Source organism: Epinephelus lanceolatus, chromosome 7, assembly GCF_041903045.1.
Source record: "Epinephelus lanceolatus isolate andai-2023 chromosome 7, ASM4190304v1, whole genome shotgun sequence".
NCBI lineage: Eukaryota > Metazoa > Chordata > Actinopteri > Perciformes > Serranidae > Epinephelus > Epinephelus lanceolatus.
Genome location: NC_135740.1, coordinates 13,842,083 through 13,864,494, shown reverse-complemented (window position 1 = coordinate 13,864,494; position 22,412 = coordinate 13,842,083). Strand labels below are relative to the sequence as shown.

Here is a 22,412-nt window from a genome sequence, read left to right as displayed (position 1 = left end):
GTCTAAAATGATTGCACCAGTGCTCACATTTGAGCTTTTTGTGTGTGTACAGCTGTGTGTGTGTGTGTGTGTGTGTGTGTGTGTGTTTGCGCATGTGTGTGTCAGACCTTTGTTATTGTAGACATCCAGGTAGTTTGGAGCGGAGAAGATTGTGATGAGGGAGGGGAAACCTGTGGTCTGACTCTTCCTGTACATACGGTACCTGAGGAAAGAGAGACAAACAAACCACCCACGTTACAGCTACACGAATATATAAATAAAAAAAAAACATGTTGTGGATGAAAACGGAGGATTTGCTTCAGAGGTCTTTAAAACCAGACAGAGACTGGTTGAAGGCGAGACAGCCACGCATTTAAAAACAAATGAAGAAGGATCTGTGTGGGCAAAATGACAGGGTGCCACTCTGCAGGGTACTGACAGCCCCCAGTGTTTGAGTGAAGCTGCCAGCTCAGAGCTTACATTTTGAATTAGGCCCAGATCTAGTGACTTAGTCACAATAAAAACAAGTCTGGGTGCAATTAGTTTCATGCATGCAAAGAACCCACTGAGATTAGACATGATAATGAACACAAGAGCACATTTCATTTTTATGCACAAACAAAGTAAGCAGCCCATAGTAGCAGGGTCCCTTGAGGACAGACTAATTACCAAACTCATCAGTAATCAAGAATTTTGGTTATTTACTATAAACAAATGTAATCTAGGTGTGCAGCAGAATTGGGTGGCTGTCTTTTTATTAATGTGATTTTCATCATGGTGTTCTAGTGTCCTTTGCAGCGTTGTCAGGGATGTTATTCTCTCCAGGAACCTGTGTATAACCAAATCGATTATTCAATCATTATCATCAGCACAAGGTTGGTTCTTGTTTTGGTCCCTACATATTTACAAGCTTTGTCCACAGCAGGCCACCGTACACTGTGCCTGATCATGAGCCAATCGAATCAAGGCAAGGTAATAGCTCTGTATCAAACAGGCTCCTGATTGGCTGCCTGTTACACTGCTCTACCACACTGGCACAGACTTTACATTTCTCCCTGTGATCTATTATGTACAATGCACAAATGTTTACAGTGTACTGTTTTATAGGCTAGTATGCCGTACAGTAAATCAACATATTTAATATTATGTTATAACTCAGTAAGTGCACTGCTGTTGTCCATCAATCAAACTGCTGCCTCAAAAGGTCACTGAATGTCACAAAGAGAAACCAAAATTTTCCAGAAAGGTAAGAGTTTTTGTTTGTTTGTTTGTTTGTTTTCTGAGGTGTTCCTGGAGCAATTTTTACCACCATCCACAATCAGTTTGAATTTTTTTCAGCAGTGAGGAGGTCCCTCGTTTGCTTTGTAAACTATATTGTGGGAGAAGATTAAAGTGGACCTATTATGCTTTTCCTAATTTTCTGTCACATAATATAACATAACATTGTTGGATGTTCATATTAAAAGTAACCAAAGTTTCAAATAATGAGGTAAACATATGCAAAAGTAAACCCTGTAAAACTTTCTTTATATGGTCATCTGCTCCAGGCACACTACTGCAAATGTACATACACTGCTACATGTAGCGACATGCTAACATCAGGGAAACATACTATCATTGTTGCAGATGTTAGTAACTTTTCCCTGATTTCAGATCTTATTCCTGTTGGAACATCTCCGGTTTTGAAGATTGTAGTTTAAAAAGATTTTATTAGGGATTTTTCTTGGTAGAAAGAGCTACTATACTACATTTTAGTCATTTCCCGGCTGCAATGATGGTGCAGAAATGCGAAGGACCTAGAAACACTGACTGGTCAGAGCAGACTGGGCTTTTTTGGGAGGGGGTGAAACAGTGAGTTTCAGACAGAGAGTCAATTAAAGTATATTAAATCATAAAGTGTTGTTTGAATAATAAAGCATGTAATTGTGTTCTAGTAGAAACCCAAAACACAAGTATGAAACTGAAAATGAGCATGATAATCCAATCACAATGTTTGTTTGCAATAACTTCCTGGAAGAAAACCCCCACGTCATATGCATAGAACAAAATGGCGCTGACCAAACGCTGCCTGAATTGGTTAGTTTTTAGCTATCTAAAAAAAAGCTCATGGTTCTCTCAAAGCCACTAGAACCCATTCACGAAAACAGTAATTTTACTTTGCACAACACAGGAGGTGCTGGTCTACCACTGCCTCTATCAGTTTGTGTGTAAGGAAAAGGGAAAATGGTCAAAATATAGCGGGGACTTAAACTATTATTATTATTATTTTTTTTTTCTTACGCTAGCTATAATACATTTTGCTGCAGCCCTGTCCACTGTAGTACATTGCTTAGCTTCCGTGCCGTCAAAGACACTAGCAAAGCAACACAGTACATAAAATAAGCACAACTGATAGGTGAGACTACAGTGTGTAACTATATATCTTTAAACATTACAGTTATGGCTGGAAATGACAACTGATTTCACACATCTCTGTAATAAAAATCAGTTGCTAGTTGTTTACCTGGCAGTGAATGTTTGGAAGTGGTGTCACAGTGATTTGGTATATAGGTCCCCTTTAAGTGTTTTTAGTTACGATTGTTATGAGTATACTTTATTATGTAAGTTTTTCATTCTGTCTCTACACTACTGCTTATTTCAGTGAATGAAGTCAGGTTTTTATTCTTTCATGTCTTAAAGTGTCAGCATTTTTCAGCTATACATTCCGTACTATTTAGAGGTATAAACTACTGTGTCTTTTGGCCAGCCCTTGTACAAGTTCACCAACGGTTACCCAGACTGCCCAGCTGCATGACGGATAAAATACTGTTAATGGGTTCACCAAACAGCACAAACCACAGCGACAGCACTACTGATAATGCAGCAATTAAGGCAGCACTATTATATTTAGAGGATTTACACTAAGATAACAGATGCCAGGAGTGGATTTGTGGATCAGAAAATTATGTTTCGCCCCCACTACTTTATTTAGACTAGTGGTGCAAACCCTACATGGCTCTTTGCTGTCCCATTCTGTTTTCAAAAGATGAGTTAGTTGACCTGAATGTTGTTCAGGCTATTGGTGTTCTCCATCAGACAAACTGTGACAATGCCAATAACACAGTTTTAAGGGTGACAGAAGGAAATCGTGGAACCTCTTTCCCCAGTAATGTGCCAATTCCCTGACAAAGAAAAATAACAGCTCAGAACACGAAATGTCAAGGTAAGCCATTAAATTAAATGGTGCTCTCTTTTAAGCCGAGAGAAGGACTGAGCCGCGACAGTCAGTCAGCTTACCCAGCATCCTGTGCTTCATGCGCTCTGATGATTGACAGCAGGTTGTTGGTCTGTAGGAACTCGCACACTGCTGGGTAACTGGGGACAGAGAGAGAGACAGAGAGAAAGAGTGAGAGCAAGTATCTGAAGTGAAGCAGTGGAAAATGAAAATGTAGGAGAATAATCATCTGAAAAGATCCGGTAAAAAACCCTTTACAAAGCAAACATGTTATTATATCAAGACCGCTGTAAACCTCAAAACAGATGGAAGTATTTAAAGTCTAGCAGTGGGAGATGAGTGGGCCTCTCGTGTTCTAGTGTTATATCTAACTGGGGCCAGCAGGGGGCATGAGTTTGCACAAGGCAGGCCTGAGCAGGACTTATGGCCTCCTCAGTGCTGTGGGGGCTGAGTATACACTAGTTGGTCGATTGATGCTGTGTCTGCTAAACATAGAAAACAACTGTGTTCTCCACAGAAAACATGTCATAACACCGAATTCTACACACTGAGGGGAGCAGCTACGACCGCGCCAACGCTTCGCCTGTCTTTCAACCTCAGCTCTTCATCTTTACAATCCTCCGTTCTTATTTCTTCATTCCCATCTTTCATCTTCTACCCCACCACCATCGCCACCACCACCACCACCTCCTCCCATGTTGCTCTCCCTCTCTTTCTCTCACTGTATCTTAATATCACTCCATATCTGGCAGGAGTAGCCAGTCGTCATAGCAACAGAACCGTGCAATCTCCCTGGGGATTGTGGGATATCGTTTCATGCTGAAACAGAACTCTGTGTGTGTGAGTGTGTGTGTGTGTGTTTGTGAATGTGCCTTGTTTATGTGTTTGCTCGTACGCTGAATGTGTGTGTGAGTGTGTGTAAACTGGCCAAGATTTTCTGTGTCTTGTACAAATTCCAGTGATTGTTATTGGATCTTGGATGTGGCGTAACCGTGCAGGAAGCATCTCTCTTTCTCTTTTCTCATCACCAACATCCCAAACCAATACACTGAAGTCCACCAAACTTATTAGATTCCAGATTTGTACATGAAAGTCACATCTCCCTAACTCTGGGCCATCACATGGCTCCCAGGTCATTAAAACACATCGAAGGAGCAGAGGAGGAACACATTGGAGGATCAGTCGTATTTCTGGCTGCATGTTTCAGCTGCTAATTTGAAAGAATATATATATTTTTTTTTTATCTCTGAATATTGCATTCATTCTGGCTTGTTTGGATATCAGATAAATTCATATCTCTGAGCTTCATAAGCACAGGGATCTATTGCTTCAAGGATATCAAACTTTAGTCACTCACATTCAAGTTGATTTTCTTCTAAAAAAAATATATTATCAGGACTCTTATGTAATATTTCTTTTTGTTGGTTCTTGTGAGGAGTAATGTTGTCCAGTACCTGTAGAAATAGGAGCAGCCTCTGACTGTGTTGTGGCCAAAGTACTCCTGGGTCTTCTCATTGCCAAAGTCTTCCAGGGGGTCGGCCCACAGCAGGTCGCACATGGGCCCAAATGCTGGGGGCTCCTTGAACCGGTCCAACTAGGACACACAAGGAACACACACACACAGAAACACACAAAAATATAAGCTTACAGAAACACAAATGCTCAGTCACATTTAGAAATATAAACATTGCGCACACAAAACACATAAAAACATATCAGATACCTAATATTTTTAGAAGTGTTATGAACCATAGCACATACACAAGAGCACATATAGGATAAATCAGAGGAGAAAGAAAAGCAAACACACACAAATGCACACATACAAACACATACTGTCAGAGCAGAGCATCTCCATGGCAACCCTCACCACACAGGAGGGAGAAGATGTCACACCAGCAGATTCACCATGGAAACACTGCCATTAGATGAGGAAGTGTGTGTCCTCATGTGTCTGTGTTCATGTGTGTGCCTTTGTACTCTGTGTTACTGTGTGAACTGTATACATACAGCATGTGTGGGGGGTCTCTGGTGCACTGGTTTTACTGGGTTCTTATGGATTCTCTGCTTTGACAGCACACGTATGCATAAATAAGAGTCGGCGTGTGTTTATGTCTGCAACCGCAGTGCGTTTAAGTGTTACACATAAGCTGATAACATGTAACGTTAAATTTATTTTTCCCCCGGCAATGAGAAGTGTGATAAATGTTGCTACTATGTATAAAGCAGTAAATGCAGAGGCAGTGAAGTTGAGAAAAAGGGTTTCAAGTTTTCAGTCTGGCAGGCAAACAATTAGAAGTTGTAATTTCATTCTTTTTCTTCCTTTTGTGCCTGATTTTAACCCCAAAACTAACTGCAATAGAATGTGAATAATGCCTAAAAAATACAGTTCAGAGTGAAAAGGAAAATGCGTCTACCAACATGAATGTGTTCTTTCAGCTTCTTGTCCGTTTTAATTTGTTTCTTTAAAGGGATAGTTCAGATTTTTTGAACTGGGGTTATATGGGGTACTCATCCATAGCCACTGTATTACATACAGTAGTTGTCAGGAGAGGCAGGCTGGACTCCAACAGGGAAGATAAGCAATCTACTGCTGTGGAGGGGTCAGAAACAAAACATATCATAGCCACCTAAAAAAAGTGCCACCTAAAAAAAATCAATATCACTTTAATTGTATACTATATTTAGAGTGTTATCCCTGCTTCACCTGTCTGACAGTGATTTCTAATGGGAAAATAAAGCTGTGAAGCCGTCATATCACTTTCTTCAAAGCCAGACTCCATTGAGAAAAACATTGATTTAACACTGTTGAACACAGGAGCTGCTGATCTACTGCTGCCTTGATCACTTATTTTGTTTGTGTTATTGTGTGATTTTGGCATTTAAAAGGGTTAGTTCAGGTTCACCAAAGTCACACAATCACACAAATTAACCAACTGATCGAAGCAGCGGTGGACCGAGAGCATAGATGGGAAACTGAAGCCGGTAATGGCTTCCCCATTGTAAGGAGCTGCCTGACTGAAAGATAAAATGGTGAAAATACTCTTTATAAAGCGTATACTTAAACTGATGTTGTTGTTTTTTAGGTGGCTATGATTCATTTTGTTTCTAACCCCCATCCTAGGCAGGAGGCTACACTGCTTAGGTTCCATCATGGACTCCAGCCTGCGACTCCAAACTGGGGGCGTGCTGACATATACTGTATGTAGTACACTGACTATGGATAACTACCCCATACAACCCCACTTAAGACAATCCAAACTATCCCTTAAGAGAATAAAATGTGCTATGATGATATATGTTGGTGAAGATTCTCAGTCTTCCAGGTCATGGTAATTTTGATTTACAGTTTATAGACCAGAAGTATTGCATGTGTTGCTATTGTATATGTTCTGTCAGTCCTTCTACTATTAATATTTATATTCATTCATACTATAAACTAATTTACATATATGAATATGTCATTTAAAAGCAGCATAATAGCAACATATTGCATGAACTCCACTCAAGTCAAAAGCTAACATATCAGCTGAGATCTACTATGCTAGTTACCTTTAGCAGGTTTAGCTGATCTTTTCTCTGTTATGGCTGAATTTAACTACTGCCACATTTAGTTTTGTGAAGTAACCAACTGAATCAGCTACTAGGATGTCACTTCCTCAAAGTGGATACTTTCTATTTACAGGTAGGTAAAATCTGTAAGTAAATTTAGTTTTAGCATTAAGGCTAAAAGTTGCTATCTCACCAGCTAGCTTCACATTAGCGTAGCGCTTCTGCTTTAGCTGTCTCGCTTGCCATTCTGTATAATACAGAGTTGTCTTCCCTTTAAGACAACACTGGAGATAGTAACAGCACAGAAACAATGTCTGCGGGGCAGCCAGCAAGACTGGATCATGGGCAGCACAGGTGTGACATTTTGACAATGTGTCATGTGTACTACCCACTACAGGAGATTTTAAAAGTAGCTGTTAGCAGTTAGCAGGTAGCAAGTATCTCAAAGAAGAAGGACAGGTTAGGTGCCATTTTTATTGTTTAGAAAGCATTGCCGATGCGAATGTTGGGAGACCAACGCTGTTGTGTTACATGTCACACCAATCTAGGCTGACCAAACGTCCTGTTTTGCCCAGACATGTCCACTTTTCACGTCCTGTCCAGGGCGTGTTTATAAATTGATGATAATGTCCAGTTTTCCTGAGCTGGACATTATTTAATTAGTAAAGCACTGAGTTTGTGTCACACAGTTGTTATGGTTACGGGCTATTTAACAGGCCGGGCGTGCACTGTGGGTGCTCCGCAGAGAGGGAGACCTCCGTGTTTGAGACGGGAGCGGGTGGCAGGAGGTCCGAGGCTTCCAGCGAGTGGAGAGGAAGAAATATAGCCTAACAAAATAAGATAAAATAGGAAAACTTGTCTCCCTCTTTTATTTTCAGCGTTTAATCAAGGCGGAGGCGGGTGGGGGAAGGTCCAAGGCTTCCAGTGAGGGTAAAGGTAGAAACAAACAGCCAATGTGTGTGTGTTCTGTTCAGGTGTTGTCACATAAATAACAGTCCCCAAGCAATAAACAGGACAGACAATAGGATTTTATTTATTTTTAACACTACATTTTCACTGAAAGCTGACCGAATCTGACCCGAGCCCGAATACAATTTATACATCCGTCGGGTAGGCCTACCGTCGGGACCCGTCGGGCTTGGATTGGGTAGCCACACTCTAGTGTGTGTATGTGTCCCCTATCTATAGGGGCCTATCTGAATTACTGTCTTTGAGAGATATTATTTTTTAATATAACTGAATTTTCTATCCATACATATAAACTTTAAATATATTAAAATTATCAGGCACCTTTGAGTAAACTGCGAGTATCATTTAAGTAGGCTATCTCATGGCCGGGCTGAATGTCCTCTTTTTTGGAAATCAAAATATGGTCACCCTACACCAATCACCCCTCTTTTACTTCCACAGTGCCGGCATCCTGTTTGAAATCACACACTGTAGTGGCATGATGCTGTTGTTGTTTGGTTCCGTGTAAAAATGCAAAGCTGGTGTAAGCATCAGCGTTGCCAGGTGGGAAATGTAGGATTATCATACTAGAGACTCGAAAGTATCATATTTTGAGGGAAATTATTGTACATCCGTCATAACCAAAATAACAATCCTACTGATGCACTATAGGCAAATATAGTCACTCTAGTGTTCACTTTTTTGGTTTACTTTTTTTCCATTTTCCTTGCTTCTGTTTTTCCTCTTCTTCTTCTTCTTCTTCTGTTTTGAATCTCATTCGACTTCCTAACCGGTCCTAGCACCTCGTGGTGCGGGTACAGCTGACTATTCAGCCTGTCGTGCTCATTGTTCAGAGACAAACGTCACCCGTATCTCACACTAAGCAAAGTGAGATTGGCTGGAAACATGTCACATGGGAACAGATGCCTTCAGGGCTCACAAAAAAACTTCGGCATACTGATTACAACTACACATTCATGAAATGGTCAAATTATCATACATTTGGCCTTTTTTGGGATTATTTTATTATTATTGATCATACATCGTACAGAGGGCCAAATTATCGTACAAATACGATAATTATCGTACACCTGGCAACGCTGTAAAGCATGGACTTTGTAGCAGCCCTACAGTATAGTGCGAACTCTGTAAAAAAAGGGCTTGTGTAGTGCGTTCAGTGGACGAGTCATTGAGTGAGTCCCTGCACATTTGTTCACAACTGACTGAGTGCTTGACTGAATTGCAAATTGAGCAAGTCGTTTAAGGAAGTAATTCAGTTTTGGCTTGTTCGCCCAAAAGATTGTTCTTTTGAATGAAACATTTGCCAAGAACACAACACTACCAAATATGTATTAACTGTGCTCTGCCTTTGTAGGGCAGTATAGTTCATTCAAACCAGTGTGAGTGTGTGCCTTTTCGTACCTTCTTGATGTCGTCCAGCGTGTGAATCTCTGGTGAAAGCCCTCCGTGCACACAAAGGAACTGCTGGTTCATCAGGGCTGCCAGGGGCAGGCAATCAAACGCCTCCATGCAGGAGTCATACACCTGCTCTGAATACTTGATCTTACCTGGAGGTGGTTAGAGGGGTGGAGAGATATTTCAAGGTTTGAGACAAAGGAAGCACCTAAATGTGTTTTGACATGCTTTGAACAGCCACCATCCCTGCAAAACGTACAGTCAGTCCCCGTCACTCGGAGTGTGACTGTTACATATCACACACAAACACACTGCAAGGGAGAGCAAACAAACATGGAGCTTTGACATGGACGGATATAAAGGCTTCAGACAGACGTGCTCGATTCCTATGAAAACATAATTTTGTTCACTTGGGTGTAAAGGCGGTTACATGTAGGATTTTTACATAACATGTTATTAATTTATGCAGTCATCTCTTCTTCAGCACTCCCATATGACCTGTTTCTCTCCTCTCTGATGATTTAGAAATGCCCCTTCTCAGAGAGGAAATCTACATTGGTGGAAAGAATGCTCCATATTACAGTAGATAGTGTATTGCAACAGACAACATGCGGATGCAAAGACTCCAACTCTGTTTCCAGTGAACCAAATCTGACCCAAATATAAGCATGAAGCAGCGTAGAGGCGTCACTGTGAGGCTGAATTTTTTGCTTTATGAAAAACTCCTTTGATTTGGCAGGGATATCAATAAAGACATCCAACACGCAGCATCTTTAAAGTACATTTCACACATGGGCGTAACAATACATCTGACACAAAACAATATCACAGGATTAAAAGAGATTGGAGGAGAGAGATAGAAGAGGAAAAAAGAAGAGAGAAGGGTGGATTTTGGATGAGAGCGAGCAAGGGAGGAGGGGGCGAGAGAAAAGGAGAATGATAATTTCATAAAGAGAGAAGGAGAGAGATTGATGGGAGGAGACAGGAGAAGGAGGAGAGGTTAAGAGCGGTAAGATGAAGAGAGGAAGGATAGGAGACGGCAAGGGAGGAGGAAAGAGAGATGGGAAGGAGAAGGGAGAGTGTGAGGACATGAGAACGACACGTACACAAATCAAAGTCAGTGTGGAGTACCAGTGTACAGTAGCCAGCGTGTGTGTACTTGTCTGTGTGTGTGTGAGACAGTGAGGAGCGTGTTTGTCAACCTCTCCATCTGCCTTGAGTAGAGCAAGAGCTCATTATTGCTCGTCCACCAGTTTTCAGCTCCTTCCACACACAGACGCTTAAACATTTATGAAGACGCTCTTGCACACACATGCAGTCACAGTACATGCTCTTGCACACACTTGTGGTGCACACACACAAACACACTCGCACACACAGCAGATGGTAATTGAGGGCGACCACTATTCGCCACGAGCACCAGGGGAAATTAGCTTCCTTGTCCCTTGGCCAATCAGACACAGAGGAGCAAGTCCCTGAGCCAATCATTAAGGGCCAAATTAATTTGCTGCTAATCACCCACTCTCGGACAGGACGCGAGGAGAGTCAAAGAGAGAAAGAGAGAGAGAGAAGGTGCGAGGGAGGAAAAGATGGAGGATGAAGGGAAAGGAGGAGGGAAAGAAATGGGAGATAAGGATGGAGAGGGGGGATGGATAGGAGTGTGGGAAAGGAGGGAGGACACAACCTAGAGGGAGAGGAGGAGAACAGAGCCTACAGAAAATAAATAACTTTACAGCTGAAACGATCAGTCGCTGATGTAGTGATTAGTTGAATGACAAAAAATGAATCTGCAAGTGACTGTTTGCTAAACCCTGCCCCTGAGCAGTGAGTTGTCCAATCCTTGCTTAGCAACTGTAACTAGGCTTCACAGGACTACCAGTGAATTTCTTTGCATGTAAATGGGGCTGTGGTGAGAGTGATGCATAGTAAATAAAGACTTCAGAGGCTGGTGTAATTGTTTTAGCCTTTAGATACCCGTAGATTAATTATGCATGATTAGCTAACATTTTGTTAGCATTGTGTTAGCAAAACATTAGCTTATCTTTGTGTGGATGATTGTGTAATTGGCATTTATCTTGTAGATCTGAAGGTCCTGTACCCAGCTGCTTGTAAATTAGACATGGGGCTCCAAAGACTTAAAGGTTTTGAACTGCTGACAGGCGCTGACATCAGTAACCATAATGGGTGGCAAACTGTCAAGGTCCTTTGGCCATATTAGGCGTGAGGCTCAATATCATTAACAACTTTAATTTTATAATACATCACTCCTTTGCCTTACTCAAGAGCTTCTCTTTGTATGGGCATTTGTCTTATAAATTTCTGATGATGAATGATTGACGGATGATTAGATTGGTGACACATAATGACGGCTATCCAGGATGCTTTGCAATTCCCATTCCCTATGGACCAAACAGTGTGTTTGTCTGCTCTAACATAAGCTACAAACGTTAGCATTAGTTCAGCTAACTACATGATTACTTACAGTAGTAACTGAGTGTTACGTCCAAGGTCAAGGAGCATTCTGCTAGCTAATATTTGTGGGGTAACAGGTTATGTTAAAAAAAAAAAAATCACATTCACAATAGTGGTGCAGGAATGAGTTAGCATTTTACCATTCCTGGTTCCCTCATCTTTAAGTCAGTCTGTTTTTTGAATGGATTTGTGGTTAGACACCTGAAATAAGCTCTATGGTTAACACAAGCTGAAGAGACCTTCACGTTTTGTTCTGCAACATAATGCCTCAGGAAATACCCCACTCTTGTATTTTAAAACTTTTAGGTGTCTTTAAAAAGTGGGTTGCTAACAAGTGGCTGAAATAAACTACAGAATGTCTCGACTTTACACCTCTGTTGTGGTGGCAGCGTTAAGTTATGCGACTATAGTGTAGTTCGCATAAATTAAAGTCGCCACCACAACAAGGAATAAAAGTGGTGTTAATTTGTGGGGATTATCTTGCTACACAAAATGTGTTCGTATCATAAAATCTGGTTTGCCGCAAAGCTTATTTTCTACAATAATCAAAAATCCAATGGAAAAATCACGTAGGCTTTTTGACAAGGGAACCAGGATGATGCTAACTTCTGCATCAGCCTGCAAAAAACATCATCCCTGCATCCCTCTATGGCACATCCACTGTGTAGTCTTTCCCCACTGAGGGGAAGCCTGTCCTAGACGCTACTATGTGAGAGTGTAGGCCAACATTAACATCACAGTTGTTCTGTCCTGCTCAGCTGGATTTGGGGAGGTTTACACTCCAGCATCCACAGCTGAACTCGTTATCTGAGGAAGCACTACATTTGCCAAACACGTCAGTAAGTTCTCATTCTACAGCCTTTTCTCTTCTAACAGTGAAAGTGGAACACACTGTTCAGAAATATGAACAGTGAAGCAACCTCTGTCTTGCTTGTCCAGTTATGTAAGCTAAGCAGCTAAACAGGGTTATGTTAGCATGAAATAACACTCTGTGATCTTTTATTTTTACTTGTCGTTCTTATGATATAAGAACACTGCAGAAACAAGACCAATGCAGTTTAATTATGTCCATGTCTCCTACTTGAATTATTATCATCTAGTGAGGATGCAAACTTTTTGTCTGGGACGTGAAGCTTCAGCCTCAGTCATTTAGCATTATATCATGTATATCAGACCCTCTTTACAAGGTTCTTACTCATAAATGAGTCAGCTGAAAAACATTTTAAAAAGTTTTCAACCAACTAATTGATGATGAGGCTGAGGTTGAAGAGGGCAGAACAACAGAAATGTGAGGGGTAACCCACTGACGCAAAGGAGAAAACACAAGAGTTACTCACATTCTTGTTTGAAGGTGAAATATTCTGTCAGATGTCTACATTCATGGTTTCCCCGTAGAAGAAAGAGCGTCTTTGGGTAGAGGATTTTCAGTGACCACAGGTATAACACACACTAAAGGTTGACCAGGGAGGAGAGAGCATAAAGGCTGGTTAGAAATCAGCCGCTGCACATTAATAACAACATCATTAAACAAGCGTAAAACAAAAAGAAGGTAGTTTCAGAAATTAGGGTACATTTATAATGCATTATGGTAAGCAGTGCCAGCATAAATACTGGCTTGTAATAAATTAACCTAAACACATATTGACTGTATACAGCAGTATATTACATTGCCTGGCTCAAAGGACTTGGAATTAAAAGCAAGACCACAGACTATGAAAAGGAAGTGATTGTAGCCACTGTGACACCACCCACTGGTCTGTGCACTACTGTTTTGAAGCCTTAAGTTTGGCATTTTGGCCATCGCCATCTTGGATTTTTGGACCCAGATGTGGCCATATTTGAACGAGAGGGTGGAGCTGTGGAGGAGCGAGGGGTGGATCTGACTAAGAATCTGAGGACAGCGATGTAGTGGTGACTTGTAATTTACAAGGTGGCCATGCTCTGAAGCATTACCTGCTTCATCGTGCTGAACTAAAAAAAAATTGAAACCAGAGATTGAGACCATGAATTCATCAGGAAAATGTTTTATGAGGTAATAAATCAAGTGAAAGGAAGGGTTAATTTTTATAAGCCCTTTTTGCACTGAACAAAAACCCTAATAACCCCCACTGACATCTGGTATTTAGTGGGAAAGGTTACAATGGGCATTCACCCATGGGACAAATGACTCTGCAGCAGTCACAAGTACTTATTGACTCCAATTAGCAGTGATGGAAATAAGACATCCAGTTGGACATGCTAATTTTAGCCCCTTTGCCAGCATGATGCAATGATGTTCCAGCAGCATTCAAAAATCCTTCAAAATTTGGTCAGCACAAAATTTGAGAGGGAGAATGATTAAGTGGAGAAATAAAAGAGAAGTAACCACTGTAACATTTTCACTGGCCTCCATGCTGCTTTCTGTTGTTTGCTAACCTGTTTTGTGGCCTGTCCATGATGTTGAAAGTGACACATCGTGAAAAACAACAACAAAAACAGAGAGGAATGCTTGTCGACATACAGCTGTGGTCTACTGGCAATGGGAGAGCAGTCTATCACCTACTTTATAGGTTTTCCCACATTTAAAAAACAGCATACATGTGCTTCAGTAGTTAAAAAAAGGGGTACTACACTACTGTACTACTGGGGTTCTTTCAGCAGCCAGTGGAGTCGCCCCCTGCTGGCCATTAGGAGAAATGCAGGTAAGAGGCACCTATCCATTTGTTTTATGTTTCAGACCCAGAAGCTACGTCCACTTCTTTTAAACTGTCTACGAGTGAGACATAGAGAATCATGATGGAGCTGTTACAAGGATATCCTTCTCTGAATGAATCATCCTGCCCAAATTAATTAATTGATTGACTGATCCTTACCCTGATCTAAAGATAGAAGTAAACAGGATTTTTGACATGAATCATCCCAAATAATAGCGTGCTGACTGAGTCTACAGGAAATAAAATGAATTGAAACAGCTGTGGCTATGTCTGACATCTATTAGTGTCTAAAATCAGCCACCATGTTTTCAGTGTCATCATTTTGTTAATCCCGCAAATGGCTCAGACGGTGTTCTCTCACCTTTACACAGTATCATCAGCGCTCTTCGTTAAGTCCCCTGTCTATGTGTCCTTGAGGTGTGTTAGGAAGGTGGCCTAAATATTGCTCCCTCCCCTCCGAACTCACTCCATGTCAATTATACCTCCCTCATGCCACGAAGGCTAAGAAGACATTCACCGTGTGCTTTTATTATTATGGATTCAAATCACGCTCCTGATCTGTGGTGCATTTCTGCCAGACAAAGTAATCACAAAAATATGCCACTGCACTCAGATCTACTTTACAGAATCACGTCCAAACAGCTGGACATACTATCCCCGCTCAGTTTCCACACATATCTCAGTAAGCAGCAGATCACACTCTCGCTAGTAATTACTGACCTTGAATTATCCATGAATTTTAAATCACCTTGGTCTTTGTACATTTTCAGACACATTGTGGTGTGTCAATGCTAATCTGGAGTACCTTTTGTACATTTATAATACATTAAATACAGCACGGTGTTGTAACTGTATACCTCAGTAGTGAAATAAACCTCACCACTAGAAACTGTATAATAGACTTCAGGGCAATGCACACTATAATGGACATTGATTTAGTTGTAAGCTCACTGTATACTGTACACAATACAGTGAGCTTACACACCCAGTAAAATAGAGACATGTTCAGTGAAGTATGTACAGTGCTGGAAAAAGTGTCCATCCTCACCTCGATACTGAAGTAGCCCCTGTCCACATAGTCCCCTAGGAAGAGGTAGCGTGTGTTGGCAGGAGAACCTCCCACTTCAAACAGCTTCATCAGGTCGAAGAACTGGCCATGGATATCTCCACACACTGTGGGAACAGCACACAACAGTATTAGTACCATAAAGTTTTAGCTGCCACATGTAAGGCTTACAAAATTCAGTAAAAAAAAAACAAAAAACCATCTTTGCTTCAGTGGCTCCATATGGCCTGATTTGCATCTGCAGAGGTATATCTGTCCTGTCTGCTGATCTAGAAACATCACTCATCTGGCTAATGAAAAAAACAGAAAATAAGGGATAAAAATATCCTCTATTGCCATCATTTTGAGGCACTACCTGTCAGTAAAGGTATGCACCAGGGATCTCATGTGTAGTCTCTATACTGAGTCTCTCTTTTTGTACCTTATAGGATTACATGTGACGAATAAAACCGCAACTAAGACATTGTGATTAGTTGTTTGAGTCACCCTTCAAGCAAAAAAGTTCCAGATGTCCCAATTTGCTGCTTTTCTTTGTCTAATACGATATTCGTCTTTGGGCTTTGGGCTGTTAGTTGGACAAAACAAGCAGTTTGATTATGTTACCATGGGCTCTGGGAAATTGTAAATGGCATTTTACAACATTTTATGTCCCAAACAGTTATAAAGGCAGTTTAGTTAAGAATGAAACCTTGCTATATGTAGCCCTAATACTTCTATTGTTGTGCTGTAGATCATGTTAGATAACACCACACTTCACTGTGCTACGCTAAAGGGAACCTATAATGCTTTTCTTTATTTTCAAAGTTTTAAATGATGAGGTAAACACATGTAAAAGTAGCCTCTGTGACCAAAGACCTTAGGCTTCAGACTGTTATACTCTTGTTTCCAACATTTTTTCTACTTTTGAGACAAGCTGACGTTGGCCCGTGACGGATTTCTTCATACAGTCATCTGCTCCAAGCACACTGCTACAAGCAGCTACATGCTAATGTCAGGTAAACATGTCAAACTTGGTTGCTAATGCTAATTTCTCACTGATTTTGGATCACATCCCAACTCTAACATGTCTGCCTGTGAAGATTTTGGTTAAGAAGCTTTTATTGGGGATTTTTAACAGGAGAATGTGCCACTATACACAGTCAGTGCCCTGCTGCAAGTACACTGCTGCATGTAGCTACATGCTAACATCAGGGGAACATGTAATCTTGGTGGCTGATTTTGTGAATTTCTTCCTGATTTTGGATCATATTCCTGCTGGAACAGATGTGGTTGTGTTTACAAGATATTATTGGTGATTTTTCACAATAGAAAGTGCCACTATTCTCTGTTACAGTCATTCCCCAGAGATGGTGAGATGTGGAAGACCAGGAAACACTGACCAATCAGAGCAGACCAGGCTTTTTCAGGAGGGGGTCTTAAAGAGACAGGAACTAAACAGAGCATCTCAGGTGAACACAGGTGATCCAGCACAGACAGTATGAGGACAATAAAAGTGCTTTTTGAACATTATAGCATGTAAACTATCAGCAGAAACCCAAAATACAAGTATGGACATGAAAATGATGAAAATAGGTCTTCTTTAAGTGAAATTTGCTCTAAATTGTGATGAATAAAACTTCACCTTTGTGACACATTTCACATCTATCAGACTTGAAATCTAGTTGTCTTGATAAAGTCTCATACAATATTATTCTCCACACGTGTCAATGGTTGTTTCCAGTAATGTCCCGACAGATTTTTTTCAAGTCACATCCAGGAGTATTGGATCTAATTCATGTCAGACGTCACATTCTGAACACTTCATATTGTAAAAAGTCTTCAGGACTGTCTGTCTGTATGATCTGCCAACATACATCTTCCCATCTGCCTCCCTCACCATCTGTCTGGCCTCTCCTTTCACTTTTAGTTGATGTCATAGTTCCCCTCTGCAGCCATTTTACGATGGCCATTTTGCATCTGTCTGGCCGGCTACATCTGTCTGTCTGTCTCTCCATCTGCTTGCCATGTTACTGTCTGTTTTTGTGTCTACTCCTAAGCATTCGCTTTAATTTGAACTGGGAATTGGGAATGCAAACTGGCATGAGTGAAATTGAGCCGTACCTGTCTGCCTCCTCAGACCTGCCTCAGTGTTCTCCCAGAAGCCTTCATGTGACTCCCTAAAAGCCTGTCAGTTCAAATTTCAGCCATCCACTTGCCTGTCTGTTCCACAGTCCGTCTATCTTAGAGCATTTCCAGAGAGACTTTATCAAAGTGCTAAACTGTGCCGAATGTCTCCCCAACATTACATCTGTTTAAAGCCCTCCACAGAAGAACCTGCACTATTTTTCTGTAGTTTTATCTCTGAAATCTATAGGTTGTTTCCAATCATAGCTAACTCAGACAAAAATCCTCTCAGGTGGGTGTTTCTGGGTCAGAATCTGTGGAGAAACTTGGAAACTGATCAATATGTTGCTCATTGGGAATGAGCAGGTTTGAGAACCTCTGCACTAAGCAGCTTAAGATCGACTGTCTCTCCATCTGCCTGTCTATCTGTGCTCGTCCCCGGGGATCTGTACCTGTGAAAGCCGAGCGATGTTCCCACACTGCGTGGGCACGTCAACCCACATGGAATTATCTCACCGCTCGCATTTGCATAAACACACGCACACACACATGCAGAGATGCGCAGGTACATTAACCGAGCAGTGTCAATAGGTTGAGAGTGTCTGAGTCTGCCTGTCTGCTTGTCTGTCTTCTGTGTCATCGTCTCAGAAACTTGTTTTCCATTTTGTTCTTCATCGATCTCAATCTCATCCTCCTCCTCCTCCTCCTCCCTTCAGCGTTCTCCTTGGTTCATACCATTTCCCTGGCAAGGAAATACACGCAGATATTACCAAAGCTAGCGCCTGCCATTGTGAGGTGCATAAGTGCCAATTGGTTCTCTCATTGAAGTGTGACCGAACAACAGTTCATATTAAAAGGGTGGCAGATACATATGGCAGATTAATGAATCGACAAATGGAATCTGATTAATATATAATTACTGATCTTTCAGCCTTTTGCTCCGCAGCTCCATTCTTCTGTCTCTCTATCTCTATGTTTGACTGTTGCTATCTGCGCCCTCACGGTTAAAGTAAGTGATCTATTCACTTGTCACTCTTGCAGGCATATTAACACAACTCTTCTTTTTGTGCTGGTAGTTCCAATGGGAGCTATACAAACTGTATTTAAAGGAATTGTTTGATATTTAGAAAAAAAAACACTGCAGGAGTGCTGTGTTTACATGGCAACTTGCGCGAGACTCGAGAACTAGCACCACCACTAGCCATCAGCTAGTCTCGCACAACTTGCCATGTAAACGCAGCACATCTGCAGGGCAGGCTAGCTGACCACAGTAAGAAATTATGCTATAAAAGTGAGTAAATTACATCTTTTCAAGTCAATTTTGCATGCCGCTGCTTCAGGGCACTTGGATTATGACGGACGAGCCGTTCTGACATTTTTTAAATGCATTAGCAGAGTTTTATTACATTTTCAAAATGTGGGTTCCATGCAATTTAAGTGTAGCTATTATTCCAGCTAGCTGTTATCCTCCGATCCCCCAAACGAAAAAAACTACAATGGACTTCTTGTCGGCATGAGGGTCAGTAAGTACTGCCTGTATTTTCATTCAAAAGTGGCCATTTCCTTTAAATGGGAGCGGGGCTGTTGTAACTCACTGCTCCATCCAGCTCTCGCTGTATTTTCTGAATAACATGCGAGAAAATGTTCCATCTTAAAAGTTGTGGTTGCTGCCGGCAGTAGCCTTTGAATGGCACAGTGAATTAAATAATTTTTTCTCAGTCTATAGTTATTTAAGTGCTACATAGTAAAGATGAAAAGGCTGCAAAACATCCTTTCATTCAACAGTTATAGTTTACTGATGTATGAAAAACTTGCCACAGTCTGCACAGTGGTTACATAAGCTTTAAAACCAGCCGCAACTCAGCCCTGAGGAGGGTTGACAGTTCTCTATTGACCAGTCAATGGACTGCAGTGTTTCTAGCTCTACCTTTTAGTACAGGATCAGTGTGCTCGGTACCTAAACAGAGGGCTGATGAAAACGGGGAAGGTATAGAGTGGTTCTGTTGGTACCATCCACAACTTTTCATAATGGAAATGAAAAAAATAACTGTTCTAAAGTGTACCGAACTGAACTGAGTCAAGATGCTACCAGTCCCAGACAAAAGAGTCAAGCACATAAAATGGCAAAGTGAAATGGCAAAGTTTTTTCTTGACTTTGAACACATCAGATAATCACACCAAATTCCTCCAACTGTCATCATTATACCATACCTGTGACTGGCGCCTCAATGTCCAACATAGTGCGCTCCTGGCGCAGGATAGCGGCGCCCTCATCGATGATGCGCAGGGCCACGGCCTCCTCCAGTCGGCCCTCCTTGGTGAGGTGAGCTTTGAGCAGGTCCACCCGCGGCCGGCCTTCGGCGTCAAACACCTCCTTCATGGTAAGCCGGTGGGCCAGGGGGAAGGGGACCGCTGGAGAGGGAGGTTGGGAGAGATGGAAGAAGAGAGGAGGATGGAAGTGAGAAGAAGGTGAAGAGAGAGATGGAGACAGAGGAGAATCAATGATGCAGGAAGAAAGGGGATAAAATATGACAGATATTTGAAATTAGGAAGGTGGAAGAGAGTTTTAATGGGTGTATGGAGATATGGATGGAGGTGAGATAGATTATGGAGGGAGAGAGGTGAAGCAAAAGAAAAGAGAAGAACGTTTATTATAATGCACAACATAATTTATTGATATTTCCTGTATTCTTCAACAAGCTTGCCCACAAACATCAGAGGCCCTCAATCCTCACCATTATCCTGATCACACCTCTGCTGCGGTTGACTGTATGTGTGTGTGTGTGTGTGTGTGTGTGTGTTATGGAGGCCTAAGCGGGTTGTATTGAAGCAGGGGCTGCCAGAGTTATCAGGGCTGCCTGCCTCTGTTCTGCAGTAATGCCTCTCTGCCTCTCTGCCTCTGTTCCGCAGTAATGTCTTTCTTACATAATGAAGGCCCCCAGGGCGCTGCTGGAGAGGGGGGTTGACTGACGACGGGGGTGATACAGCAGGAGCGCACAGCTGCACGTGAGGAGACACATACACACATACGAAAGACACGCTCAACAAAACGCACACACACGAGTGGTCTTAACAAACAGGCACAAACTCAGTCACAAGAAACAAAAGGCAGAGGCGCACGGGCGCATGCGTACATCATGTATGGCACAATGGCGTTAACACGCATGATCGCATATGTGTGTGTGAGCTTACAGTGCTACACACTCACATACAAGCTCATAAAAGGTATTGTTATGCAGGATCCACAGAGCCTGTTGGAGCCCCACCAGTGCTAACACAGATAATGGCCTAGATCACAAACTAAAAACTAGGCCTGGCTCTCTCTCTCTCTAACACACACACACACACACACACACACACACACACACACACTTTCACTCTGTCACTTTGTCTCTGTTTTGCACTCTCTCCTCTTGCCCCTTCTCTTTTTTTTTCAATTTTTCACTCCTCTTACTCTCTCGCTGCCTCCCTCTCTTCCTGTCGCTGTAACAGGCCACAGTCACTTCAGTGAGCTTTCACACTGATGCCCATCATTATGTTTTAATGTGATACTCACATTTTATTTTATTTTTTTTACAGTAAAAGCAGCCACACTGCACGGTTTTATGTAATCACCAGTGAAACATCAGCAACATTTGGCCAGTTTTGCTAAATGAACCATCACGTTGGACAAATCAGTTACAATCAACCTAAAGCAACACTTTATGTGTAATTATGAGGATTTTACTCATAATTTCAATTATGTCTGTTGATGAAAATTGCTCCTGACAAACCACACAGTTGTAGTTGCTCTTGTTTTGAGCTATTTTCGGACTAAAGTACCATCTAGCCATTTGGATCTCACATGGAAAAAAGGGAGGATTTGTGTTGGATCACACTAAATATGCCCCGGAGGACACACCAGAACATCCCAGGACACCGTAACAAAAATGCATCTCAGGCAGTGGTGTCCCAAAGGGGGGAGGCTTGCTGGATCTCCCCTCCGCCAAAGTAATTGGAGTCAATTTTATTGAGACTTTAACATGCTAATTTCTTATGCTAGTGGTATCTTGTGGCCCCTTGATGGATTTTAAACGGCCCTTGGCTTGTCTTTCAAAATATACTACATATATGTAGCCCACCACACAATACTGATTAATCAATCAAGATCATGTTTCATTTTTTTTCGGTTCACCTTACAATGGCAGGACTATCATACAGTTTGTAGATATGCACCAGTAGGAACTACGCAGGTGCATGCACATCATATGTGTTTTCTTGATGGTTAACAAGCAAATAGATGGATACCTAACAGCAGACATTTCCTGCTAGCTAGCATACATGGCCACAGCAAAGTAGCTTAAAGTCAACAGAGAGGGCCACCACTTTCAGGAGCAGTAGACAGTTGAAAACCTTTCACTGAAAGATGAAAATGTTGCATTGGTCTAATTTTTATGTGATTTTAACTTTTTTTTAATAACCCATTTGATGCGAGAAGCAGCTGGCCCTCAAGGTATTTTCGCATATCTACTCTGGCACCTGTTCAAAAAAGTTCGGACACCCCTGACCTAAAACATCCATTTGTTCCAACTAAGTCGGCATCACTTTTTGGGAAGGGGGCATTCTAAGAGTTAGGCTAAATTTTGGCAAGGGAACAACTGTCCCTTGAACTCTTTCCTCAAGATATCCGAATAAAAACAGGTTCAATGTAGGGTTGAGGGTTGGAGATTATCGTTTCTGTCCACCTGCCATTGTGGCTGGTGGATTCCAAAATCTGCCAGCCACTCAATGGATTACCATTTGGCTGGTGAATAAAGCAAATCTAGCAGCCAGATGCATATTTTACGGGATTTTGGCTGGTGGATGGTGCTAATTTCCAACCCTGGTATTATGGGTACCCACAAGTGTCCCCTATACTTGAAAATCAATGTACCGCCTCAAATTAAAGCTGCATATTTGTCTCTTAGAGAAAAAGGCCTATTTGCCTATT

At 41.7% G+C, this 22,412-nt stretch overlaps 1 protein-coding gene across 5 annotated transcripts in view; it reads right to left on the bottom strand.

Annotated features, from left to right (window-relative positions):
• Positions 1-22,412, bottom strand: part of LOC117261048 (protein phosphatase 3 catalytic subunit alpha-like) — a 49,667-nt gene that overhangs the window by 9,440 nt on the left and 17,815 nt on the right. For all 5 annotated transcript variants that reach the window (XM_078169200.1, XM_033633247.2, XM_033633249.2 and 2 more), the window contains exons 2-8: positions 19,655-19,855; positions 15,323-15,447; positions 12,919-13,030; positions 9,116-9,261; positions 4,648-4,787; positions 3,256-3,333; positions 108-202 (exon numbers count right to left, since the gene is read on the bottom strand). In XM_078169200.1, coding sequence (XP_078025326.1) covers positions 108-202; positions 3,256-3,333; positions 4,648-4,787; positions 9,116-9,261; positions 12,919-13,030; positions 15,323-15,447; positions 19,655-19,823 — 865 coding nt within the window. In that variant the 5' untranslated portion in view covers positions 19,824-19,855. The remainder of the gene's footprint in view (positions 1-107; positions 203-3,255; positions 3,334-4,647; positions 4,788-9,115; positions 9,262-12,918; positions 13,031-15,322; positions 15,448-19,654; positions 19,856-22,412) is intronic.